Source organism: Vigna radiata, chromosome 4, assembly GCF_000741045.1.
Source record: "Vigna radiata var. radiata cultivar VC1973A chromosome 4, Vradiata_ver6, whole genome shotgun sequence".
NCBI lineage: Eukaryota > Viridiplantae > Streptophyta > Magnoliopsida > Fabales > Fabaceae > Vigna > Vigna radiata.
This window is the reverse complement of record NC_028354.1, coordinates 11,607,360-11,619,866: the sequence shown is the minus strand read 5'-3', so window position 1 is coordinate 11,619,866 and position 12,507 is coordinate 11,607,360. Positions and strand designations below refer to the sequence as shown.

The window sequence follows — 12,507 nt, the reverse complement described above, 5'->3', positions numbered from 1 at the left end:
AGGGTATCCTGAACAATGGTTAACTACATTTACTCAAACCAAAAGAAATAATATGTATCAAATGGAACTTTTGGTCTCATTAAATGAGTTTACCATGCTCTTTGTTCCTTTTTTTCACAAATATATATATATATATATATATATATATATATATATATATATCATTTTTTAATAATTAAGAACATTTTCTTTCTTTCTTTTTATTTAAATATAAAAATAAGAACAAAATTATAAATAAAATAAAATAAAGTAAAATAAAATAAAATTTCTTAATGTGACATTATTTTATGTTTTCATTACTTTTATTTTTACCAAGCTTTATTTTTTTATTTAATTACTCGGACAAAATTGAGTATTGAGAGTTATTGTACATGTATGGTAATGGTGGGTGCTCGTGTTTGGGTTTTTCTAGTTAACTATGAATCTAGTAATCCAAAATACACTATCAGATCTAGGAGCGTATATTGGATTAAGCAATTTGGAGGTCTAAAGTTGAAAGAATACCAGATTATAGACAATCTCAAAAGTATTTATGGATTCAGTATTGCTAGGTAATCTGGTAAGCACTTGTGAATTCTAGATTATGCAATCAAGAATGCATTATTAGATCTGGTACTTCATTATGAAATTCCTAATTCGGTACTCAATTTTGACTAATAGATTGTTTAATTAAGAATTTATAGGTGCATACCAGACTTATCATTCCGAAATGGTCTCTCGAAAATGGCATTGCATACTAGGTTGGAAAGTGAAGGTACGTACTAAATTGAACAACCTGGAATTCTTTCTTGGATCCGATACTACATTCCAAACTAGCCAATCTGGAATGCAACATCAAATTTAAGAGTGCATTCCAGATTGTTGGATTCAATACTTGTCGGTGTTTTTCTGCATAATTATGCAAAATTGTTAGAAAGTATGAAAATAGAGTTTTTGACCTATTCTTTTTGCTTTTGGAGGTGTTGGACTTGTTATACATGGAAGGTTATTTTAGTAAACTATCAAGTGAAGTTGATAAGAGCTTGTTGATGGAAGAATGTGAAATGTAATGAGTGATGATGAAATTGTAGGAGGACATAATAATGGATATTTTACAACTTGTGACATATTCGCTATGCATGATGACCTACTTGACTGGATGCAAGGTATTACTTTTAATCTTGGTTTTTTAGTTATTCTTATGAAACCTGACAAAGCTAATGGACAATCTGAAAAAAAAATTCAAATGTTTTGTTAGGATGTACAATGCACGATTCCACCCAACTGATGCGATGCACTTCACAAGGGATCCATATGATCCCATCATATGTTAGGCCATCTAGTTGTAGCTTAACCTCTTCCACCCTACGAATTTGTGGTGAAGCAACAAATCGAGCTGCTCAAGGCATAACCTCATCATATGACAGGGATACATTTCTCCTTCACATCCTAAGAAAGTGCTCATATATCCAACCCTACCATAATATAAATAAAAAATTATATCATGCATCAAGAAACGAGATACCAAAGTAATATGTATATTGTGCACCATTCATTAATAAGAGTGTTGCATAACTAGCTAGTTGCTTTGTATGGACAAAGCATGCATCACCTAATTGCTTATACATGTAGGTTAATGCAGAAACTCCTAAACAATATCCGCCACAAGCCCCAAAGTTCCTAATCAGTTACAATTAGGGATGACAAATAAACCCGTCTCCGTTTTGATGGGATATATATATATATATATATATATATATATATATATATATATATATATATATATATATATATATATATATATATATATATAAAATGTTCCTTTGGTCCTTAGTTTTCTAATCCTTCTTTTTATTTTTTGGTTATAAACTCTTAATTGTTTAACTTGTTCTTCAAGGTTTAATCAAATCTTCAAGGTACCTTTCTTTCTTTTTATGAAAATCTTGTTACACATTCTTCCTTCGTGTATGGTTATGTTCAAATAGGTGTTCTCAATTCATTTCTATCAAATAATTTTTAGTTCACACATTTGATTATTTTTACTCTTTTGCAACATTTTTATTTATTGTTTCTTTTTGCTTCATGATAATGTTTATTCTCAACTTCAAGTGTTTAATTGCACTAATCCTTAATTTTCAAGGTATTTTTTCTCTTAATACAATCTTAATTACATTTTTTTTTTCTTTTGTGTTATGTTCAAATGGATATTCTCAATTTTATTGAATTAAATTTGGGCCATACATTTGATTATTTTTACTTCTTTATAATATTTTTATTTATTGTTTATTTTTTTTATGAGAATGTTTCACTCTTAATTTTAAGTGTTTAATTGTATAAACCCTTAATTCAAGTTTAAAATATGAAGAATCTATGTTTAAATTCAAAATATTATTAATTTAGTTTTATTATTTGTGCGATTTCATTTAAGTGATATATCATAAATTTTTAATATTATATAAAAGAAATCTCATTAGAGATTTATACAATTATAATATTTTTTTAAATATTTGATTTTATGAAGAAAAAATATGTTCTTTTAATATTAAATATTTTGATAGTAATATTGTGATTTCTTTGTTGTGTTTTTTATTTTTTATAAAAAGGATTTAATTGATATTTGGAACATTAAAATAATGGATGAATATGAGGATGAGAAAAAGATTGTATATTCGCTGGGCTTGGGGATGGGAATATGGATGAATTTTTATTGTGGGATGGGGATGTATAATGAAACCTGCACCCACTCCATCTTGTTGTCACCCCTAGATGCAAATACAATACACCAATAAAAGTTGCATTTATCTGCAAATGTAGTGCACCCCATAAGATGTAACAAGAATGCATGTGCAACAAACTCCCAATGCCTCTTCATGCACAACTCCCGATACACATCTCTCAACTAGCTTAGTCTTACATGACGGCCACAACATTGTATCATTTTTGAAGTCGCATTTGACTATTCTATCCCTAACAAGTCAACCAAAACTACGACAACAGATGCAAACTCCAATTGAACAAATGGAAAAAATTGCCCCACAATAAGGAAATGAAGTATTGCAGACACATCTCATATCTTTGATCGACATATGAAATGTACTTGTCTCCCTATGTCGCCTCTCCATAAAGGAAGATAACAACCCCTTATCTATCGTCCCATAACTTATGTGGAACAAAGGCAACAACCTAGAATTCAAAACATATTTCTCAATATTCGCATAAGGAACCCCTAATTATTTAGCTTCTGACCATGAGATACTAGTGTCAACTCTCCTTAGTCCTAGACATGAATATATGTGTTATCATATTATATAAATTATAAATTAATCATCAAATAAACAAGAATCTTAATTTTGTTTACTTACCTCATCGTTCCAGAGTTTTAAGGCCACATGATCAACATAGTAAATACAAGCAAAGAGGTGTCTGAAGGGCCTCCAAGGAACCCTTCTTCTTGACCGTCATCAATCATCTTAACCAAAGCAATAAGGTTCATATCTAGAGCTTCACTATGGTTCCTCCTACGAACCAATGTTGTGGGTTTGTAGCTTGTACCATCTTTGCTGCTTTCAATTGTTGTAGAGTCAACACCTTCTGTTCTAGCCATTTCTCTGTATTAAGAAGTGGACTTTAAGCCTAACTTAGTTCCACAAAACCGGATTGTAAGGTGATATTTGCATCCACTTATATACTATAAATTGGTCTTATATGTAGTTGATTTGGGACTTCCAACAATCTCCCTCATGCTGAGGTATATATATCTCGTGCATGAGACTAGATAATAATGGGTGGTCCAGTAGCGGCCCGATAGTACACGAAATGATATGTCCAACAAATACAAATCTCATTAGGATGGGCTCTAACAATGACTCTGATATCATGTTAAAAAGTGGGCTTTAAACCTAACTCAGCCCCACAAAATTGACTTATATGGTGAGGTTTGCATCTACTTATAATATACTATAAATTGACCTTATCTCTAGTTGATGTGAGACTTTCAACAGTTAGTATGAAAATGATCATATCAAAATCATCATACCAAAAATCGTCATAACAATAATAGACAACTACTCCTTAAACCACTTACATAACTACACCAAACCCAACCAACAAAAACACTAAATGCCAAAAAAAAAGTCCAATGCATACTGGACCTCCCAATTTGGAAGTCATTATTAGATCTAAGAACCTACTCTAGATTGGCCAATTTGAGAAAACTGTACTGGATTGAGCAATCCAAAAAGGGTTTCGAATCTAATAATGACATCCAGATTGGGCAATTTGGAATGCATTGGAGTTTTCTTCCCTTTCCTCCTCTTCATCAACAACCAAGTTCTATTGAAATCCAACAATCACAATCACATAATGATATACCTAATCTTTTTGTACCAATTAAAACAAGTTGTAGAGGGAGTGAGATTGATGGAGGTGTGTGATGAAGGTGTGACTTATTATTCTCTTTGTGACGAAGGTAGGACTTGGAGGTACAACGATGCAGAGATAGAGGACAACCATCGAAGATAGTGAAGTTTTTTATCCCAATAAAACAAAATTGAATAAACATAAATAAAAATAGGTTAAATTATTTCTGAAACAGCGCGCGATTAGAGATTAGGGTTTGGGAAAAGGGGATTAGGGTTTGGGAAGCAGCGTGCGATTATGGATTTCACAGCGGAGAAGATGGAATCAGAGAACAACAACACCAATAATCCCAAAAACGCTCATCAAACGTTAGATTCTTCTTCTCAATTAACGTCAACACTTGATTCAAGCAGCAAAGAAACCGAAGAACAACAATCTCATGTACTCAAAGCTAGTATTCACCCTTTGAAGGTTTTTCTCCCTCACTTTAATTTTTTGTTTCTTGGCAATTATTATAGTGTGATTGGTTAATGGTGACGATGATTACACTGATTGAAGAAGATGAAGAAGTGTGATAAAGCTTTTGAGTGGAAAAGGGACTGTAACGTGACAATCTCTTATTGGCTGAGCTTGCTAACTAATTGGACAGGTAATTTAATTTTGGGCAGCAGAGCAACTCTATTGTTATATTTTTAACGCCGTAAGAAAAAAGGATCAACTTAAATTGTTTTTGCAAAATATAGGACGTTTGTGAACTTTTGAAAAAAAGGAAAATAACTTTGAACACACCCTACAAATTGAGGGACTAAAATATGTATTAAACTAAGAGAGGAGAAGATGAAAGACAAAAATCAATTAAAGCTTTTAAAAAACTAAGATAAATGTGAGATTATGAAAGTTAGAATGGTGCGGGAAGAAAAACTGGAACGCAAAAAGAAATAGCCCAAGTTGAACTTGTTTGGTAAAAGTTTTCAGGCTTTTACTCCTTGCGCAGTCCCAATATCTTCACACACCTCCCAAATTTTCAAATTACTATTTCTACATTTTGTAAAAGTAACTTTTGGATTACATATTTTGAAATTTTCTAAAATTTTTCATAATAAAAGTTTTAAAATGTATGATGTGTATTCTGAAACAAGATTTTCAAAATAAGACTTACATGAATACTGAGATTTTTTTCCGCTTTCTCTCTGTTATTCTTTTTTAGTGTATCCTCTCTCTTTTTCTTCTTTAAGAGCTGTCAGAGCGGTGATTGTAGCAATAATAAAGGGTAGTTTAGTCTTTTCAATAATGTGGGAATGCGGTTAGTAATTCTGGGGTGCAGGGAGTAATACCCTAATATTAATTGCATGTATATATATTTTTAAAAATTGAAAAATTGTAGATGCATATTGAAAATATGAATGAATGGCTAAACTTAAATTGAAGATTAAGGGTTTCGAGCTCAATAATTTATAATTAGTTAAGAATACTTTATCACTACGATGTTATTCATACGACATGATTTAACCCTGATTTTCTTTGAAGATCACACCTTGCTCTGAACTACCACAGTGGTAGTGACCACTGCAAAGAAAATGTCTTTGTTGACGCTTTATAGAATAACAACTTTTCAATTTTAGAATCCTAAATTTGAAACAAAAAGCTTGCATTTGAAGAACATGGCATCGTCTTTGATCTTCCGTGCTTCGCGTAGGTTTCTCAAACCTTCTTCTTCTTCAGCATCTCTTCACCTTGCCATCTTCAACCCTTTGAGCTCCGCTCAACAATTTGCAACCCAAAACCCAAACCCCACTCTAAATCCCCCGTTCAAGCCATCCCAGCTACAAAATTACAATTTTGAGTATCGTAAAACTGTTGGGTCTCTCTCAAATTTTCATCTTGTTGCACACGTGTCCACGTGGCCCTCGAAGGAGAACAAGAACCAAAGTGGTAGTGTAAGTAGTGGTGGTGGAGGGGACGCCACTTGGGTGGATTTGTACTTGCCAAAGCAGGTTCAGCCCTATGCTCGCCTTGCTCGTCTTGATAAACCAATTGGGACGTGGTTGCTCCTATGGCCTTGTATCTGGTAAGATTTCTTAGTTATTGATCTTATGGATAAATGCTTCCACTCTCATAAAAACACAGATCATGATTGTTTATAAACATTAAACTTAATGGTGTGTAGATAGACTTGCTTATTAACACTTATAATTGAAGAAACTAAGAAGAAAAAAATGAAATAAACACCTCTTTAAGTTAAGAATAAGTTTTTCTGGAGAAACTAATAGCAAAGAGTTTCTGCAAATTAATTTATGCATATGCTTATGGAAATATTTCTCCATGCAGACTCTAAGTCTCTAAATACCAATATGCTAACATTTTCACAATTCAAAGTTGATTATGAATAAGGCCAAATTAAAATATACAAGTGGGCAAACCTCATCCTAGAAGCCACTTGGATAAAAATGAGCCAGGCTTAAACTTATATGGTATCAAATGTTATCGAGGTTGAGCCTATCATACTATCCGCTGTGGTGCCTCCATCGGACCACCTACAGATTACAATACTTACCTTAATGTCAAACAATGATGAGTTTTTATTGGCAGGGTATAGAAATTAAACAAAATTGTCTATGCCTGCAAAGGATTTATACACTATCATGCAATCACAAATTGCCAATTGCAGTAAATTTGTTGACTTTACAATAACCTCCTTAAAGTTATGTCAATGGTGATTTCTTTCGGTTGACAGCACATGGATATTAAACTTTTGGAAATAAAAAGAATTGGGTAATGAATTGAGGAATTTTTAAGGCTAAAAGAGATCTTTCTTTTCTGTAATTTAGATGTGATACTTCATTTATTTCAACCTTGTTATTGCATGCCTATGTCATTCTTATTAATCTCCTGGTCAATTCTAAGCTTATACATGAGACTATTCTGTCAATCTAAGGTTGATTTGGCAATGAACATGAAAGCTACAACTTGTTTCATCAGGTTAAACGCATGTATAGTGTCCCTATGATGTGAAACAAATATGAACCTAAAAAGGTCACCACTTCTTTAAATCCTATTCTCTCTTTTTTGTTGTCTCTAATTTTCATGCATTTAGGTCAATTACCATGGCTGCAACCCCGGGTCATCTTCCTGATTTTAAAATGATGACTCTGTTTGCATGTGGGGCTTTGCTTTTGAGAGGTGCCGGGTGTACCATTAATGATCTTCTTGACCGGGATATTGATACAATGGTAAATGTTACGTTTTTTTGGTTGCTTTGATTGTTATAGGGGATAATGAGATAGTAATCAAGTCGCAAATTATTATGGCAGGGTTGTTTTTATTTGGATGTGTTCGACTAAGATAATAGATGCTAATAGGGGAATGAACTGAATGCTAAGTCGTGGCAACTCTAATGCTTTAACATTTCACATGCCCTGTGAGTCATCTTTATTTTCTATAATCTGTACAAAATAATTTCATGTTCTAAGTACCTATCATGTTTCCAATATGATAAAATTATATCAATTTAAGTGCACAAAACTTCCTTTTGATCTTTTGGTTGTCCTCCACCCTGCCTTTTTGGCTTGATATAGGGGGATTTCTTGTCCTCCTTTCTTCCTGAACCTTGTTATTGAACTTCTTTTATTGATAAGAGGATTGGACTAAGATCTAGTAGAAACAAAGGGCCTTGAGATGAGCACTGGAGACCTTGGATGCTATTGATACAAACTGAATGCATCAATAAGTAAAATGAAAGGAATTTAGCAAAATGGAGAATCAAGATGCCGGGTATTATTTGGATAAAAGAAAATTCAGTAGAATAGTGTCTCTACTGTAAGAGTTCTACCCATAGTATACAGAGCTATCCATAACTAACAAAATAGTACGCACGGATATCTTCTCCTCACTCTGTTTCTCTCCTATATTCCAAAATCACATTCCACTGTTCAGTTACTAACTCCTTCCTTCCCTTTCTCTCTTACTTCTAGCCCATCACTTCTCTTTGTCATCATCATACATTCTTTCCAGTGTAAACCTTCCAAACTTTGGGCCAATGAGATAGGTATCGAGCTCCCATTCCCTTCTAATCCCATAGCTAATTGAGTCTCTAACACCTATTGTTAGGAACCAAGAATTGGGAATGGGAAAGAAAAGATAAATCTTATTCAATAGGATGAGAAAGAACAAGAAATAGGAGAGAACTCTCTCCCCCATGTTTTTACAATGAAGCTACTGCCCTATTCCCACAAAGGTTTACAGATTTCAGTGCTCCCTATCCTCCTATTTATAGATATGATGGGTGTGGCCTTTGACATCCCTCTGATTTGTAACTAACAACATTCCCTTTCTTCTATTTCCAAACACCTATCTTATTTAATTTGATTTTATTGATATAACATTACTTTGGTGATTTTCGTTTCAGTTAAAACACTTCATATATAGTAAGCATGTGATGATGTACTTCTCCCCTCTATCCTTTTCTGAAATGTTTCACTTTTGTTTCCCTGTTATAGCTGATCTTATATTGTATGTTCTGAATGATACTGTATACCATTGTATATTGCAGGTAGAACGTACAAAATTGAGACCTGTGGCAAGTGGTCTTTTGACACCATTTCAAGGACTTTGTTTTCTTGGTTTTCAATTACTTTTAGGTCTTGGAATTCTTCTACAACTGAATAATTACAGGTTCGTTCTTATTTTGAAATTCCAAAATGGATCAGGTCTATCTTTGTTATGTTGGCACTGTAGATACTTAAATTTGTAAACACACTTTATCAGTTAATTATAGAACCTTCTTTTCTGGAACTATGATCTGTCTGCATGTCATCAATTGGGGTTATGCAACCCTAATTGGCAAAGCTGGTAACGCCAAATATACATTTTTCTTTTTTGTTTTCAAATATGTGCTTAGGAATCAGTGAAAATACTAAAATTTACATTGTTTCCTATACAGATCTTCTATAACAGAAAACAAAATGAAAGCTATGGGACATTTTTGAAATTAAGTAAAAGTAAGACATGAAAACAGAAAAGTTTTTCTCAAAGTAAGCAAGTCCTACTTTAGCTTCTTCGCATGGCTTGCAAGTGCCATGCATCCTTCTGCTTGAGTTCCATTGGAATTTTGTCAATTTTTATTTATTCTTTTGGCTTGTGTACATTCTGCAGTCGTGTTTTGGGTGCCTCATCCTTGTTGCTTGTCTTCTCCTATCCCCTCATGAAGAGGTTTACATTTTGGGTGAGAATTTCCTCATTTCTATTTTTATATTCTTAATTCTTTATTATTATTCTTATGCATGATCTTATTATGCGGTATTATGATGCTCTCCTGTAACTAAATTGGTTAGCCTCAAGCCTATCTTGGGTTGACCTTTAATTGGGGGGCTTTGTTAGGATGGGCAGCAGTTAAAGGAAGTCTGGACCCATCTATTGTGCTGCCACTTTATGCCTCTGGAGTATTTTGGACTCTTGTGTATGATACTATCTATGCACATCAGGTAAAATATTATTGCTTCTTGTAAGATGTAATCCCTATGGTTTTGCTCCTCTGTCTTTAACTGTGTCAGAATCTGCATTTATATGTTGTGTACCTTGATGAGTTTTCTTGCACTCCCGAAGTTCTGCCTGCTAATGTGCTAGTTGTGCTCTGCTTAAAAAATGGAAGGTGTAAAAGTGCTAGTAAACTTTTTAACCATGTTCAGATGATTTGTCATGTCTCTAACAGTTAAGTTTGTATGAAACAAAAAGTACAATGACAAGACTACTTGTTATCCTCCACTTGAATCTTTTGTTTAAGGCAATGCAATCAAAATTCTTAGTGTTTAAGAATATTTCTAACCTTGGCATTCAGGATAAAGAAGATGACTTGAAAGTTGGAGTTAAATCAACAGCTTTGCGCTTTGGTGATTCAACAAAGGAGTGGATTACTGGGTTTGGAATTGCATGCCTTGGTGGTCTTGCTCTTAGCGGATTTAATGCTGAAATAGGTATTAGTTTATTACGCCATTCCATTGTATCTGTTTTCGTGACTGTTTCAATTGTTTCTACTTTCTGATTCATTTGTGTGAAGCAGGCTGGCCGTATTATGCATCTCTGGCAGTTGCATCTGGACACTTAGGCTGGCAAATATGGACAGTTGACCTTTCATCACGTGTTGATTGCAACAGGAAGTATGTTGGGGAAGTTCATTGCACGAATTCATGATTTTGTTATCGAAAAATGAAATTCTGAAAGGATCTCAGTTCTTAATTTTATTGGCTAGAATATCTTTTTGAGCTTCAGAAAGTTTTTATGAAAAAGCAGTTTTGAGATTATCATAAACTTTTTCAAATTTCACTTTCAGTTTTTCATAAGATGAAATCATATTTATACCCTCAGACCTCAGAAGAACTAACCCCTTCAAAATTCAGTGATTGCTCAATTTTATTACTTTTCAAGTGTTTTTATTGATCATTGCAGTATGTTTGAAAACTTCTGAAGTAACAAATTAAACATTATGAGCTGACTTTGGTATATTTTTGTTGACTATTTTATTTTTCCTTCAGATTTGTCTCAAATAAGTGGTTTGGAGCTATCATATTTGGTGGAGTTCTAGCTGGCAGACTTTCATCATAGGGTTATGTTTTGTCTTATAGAGAATACATCAGCACATTACAAATTGTGCCCATACTTAAATTGATTGTCCTAGGATTTTGTATCTGATTACATTTATTTGGTATAACAAGTTTTCAGAGCCAATTAATTTATGGCTGAGCTTTATTCCTTGCATGTTCTTTTAGTTATTTTTTTGGACTAACTGAACATGGTTAAGGTACTGACCTGATATTTGTGTACAAGAATCTCCATTTTACCAGTGTTCATTGGAACAATATTTGTAATGATTGAATTGGAAGACTAGTAATTATATTGAAGTGGAAGGGATTGGTAAGTGGTTAACTAGTTGAATGACTTGTTATTATGTAAATACGACTTGAACAAAGAATGAAACCAGTGTTGTACAACATACACAACTTGAACATTGGAGCACTTGAGCTTGTGACCAAAAAATCAGATATACTTGTGCAGGATTGAAAATTAACATGTTTGGGAAAGCAGTCTGCAATGATGCAAGATATTCAGGCATTCCAGAACATAAATTTGTCGGTTTGTTTGAAAAAGTAGTAGAAATTGTGTTGAATAACAATCCATCATTTTTTTTGTGAAGTATGTTATTAGTTTCTGAACTTTGATGCAAAATTAAAATTTATTTTAGTGTAAAATTTTGATATATTTTGATTTGTAAACTATTAAAACAAATAGATGTAGTCATTTTAATCCAATTACATTAATTTTTTTTTTGTATAATGTATTTTATGTTAGTATTTGAGTTGTTTATATAGAAAATAAAAAATTCAATTCCATGTCAAAATTTAGAGATTAATAACATTTAATTTTTTTTTTCTGTTATGTTTGCAAACATTGGAGAGTGTAAACTCTATTTGACTTATTTATAATTTTAGATTTTGAAAATTAAGGTAAATTTATTTTTGCCTTCAAGATTGAAACAAATATTTTAACCTTGTAAAATTTTAAAGTTATATGTTTAGTCTTAGAAAGAACATGGGTGGACAAAAATAATCCATTTGTGTTAATATGATAATTTATGCTAATATGATGTATTTTTCTCTAATCTAATCCATTTAAAATCTATTTTATTAAATCTGGATTTTAATCTAATTTATATTTTATAATTTTTTTTGGATTGGATATTCATTCCTTTAAACTAGATTTTTAAATATGAAAAATCTAATGTGTTGAATTAAATCGAAAGTCGAGATAACATATTTAAGTGAACGTTGAGACGGACTAACCTAGGCTGCAGATTAAGGCTAACTAATCCAGGTCAAAGGTTGAGATGGGTTGAGCAAGGCCAAAGTTCAAGATGGGTAGGGTTAGCTGAATATCAAGATAAGTCAAGTTGAGTCAAAGGTTGAAACAAGTCAAGATAAGTAAGGTCGAAGATCGTGACACATGAGGCTAAAGGTTGAGAGAAGTTGGGCTGGTAGAAGGTGGAGACGGGCTGAGTTGAAGGTTGAAATGATTCGGGCCGAAGGTTAACATGGACCGAGTTGAGGTAAAGGTCAATACGAGTCGAAGGTCGAAACAAAACCACCTCGAGTTGAAGATCAAGATGGGTTTTCCCAGCAG

At 32.9% G+C, this 12,507-nt stretch overlaps 1 protein-coding gene across 1 annotated transcript; it reads left to right on the top strand.

Annotated features, from left to right (window-relative positions):
- Positions 1-5,830: 5,830 nt before the first annotated feature.
- LOC106758053 (4-hydroxybenzoate polyprenyltransferase, mitochondrial) lies at positions 5,831-11,493 on the top strand. Its single transcript, XM_014640958.2, has 8 exons — positions 5,831-6,406; positions 7,433-7,568; positions 8,888-9,009; positions 9,490-9,559; positions 9,669-9,818; positions 10,172-10,307; positions 10,394-10,490; positions 10,866-11,493. Exons 1-8 carry the CDS (start codon positions 6,000-6,002, stop codon positions 10,933-10,935), a joined length of 1,188 nt encoding a protein of 395 aa, XP_014496444.1. The 5' UTR covers positions 5,831-5,999; the 3' UTR covers positions 10,936-11,493.
- Positions 11,494-12,507: the final 1,014 nt, after the last annotated feature.

Excerpts from the sequence above, each read along its gene's own strand:
- LOC106758053 (XM_014640958.2), top strand. The coding sequence starts at position 6,000 with ATGGCATCGTCTTTGATCTTCCGTGCTTCGCGTAGGTTTCTCAAACCT. Across the intron at positions 6,407-7,432 it reads CTCCTATGGCCTTGTATCTG|GTCAATTACCATGGCTGCAA; the intron begins GTAAGATTTCTT and ends TCATGCATTTAG. Across the intron at positions 9,010-9,489 it reads CTACAACTGAATAATTACAG|TCGTGTTTTGGGTGCCTCAT; the intron begins GTTCGTTCTTAT and ends TACATTCTGCAG.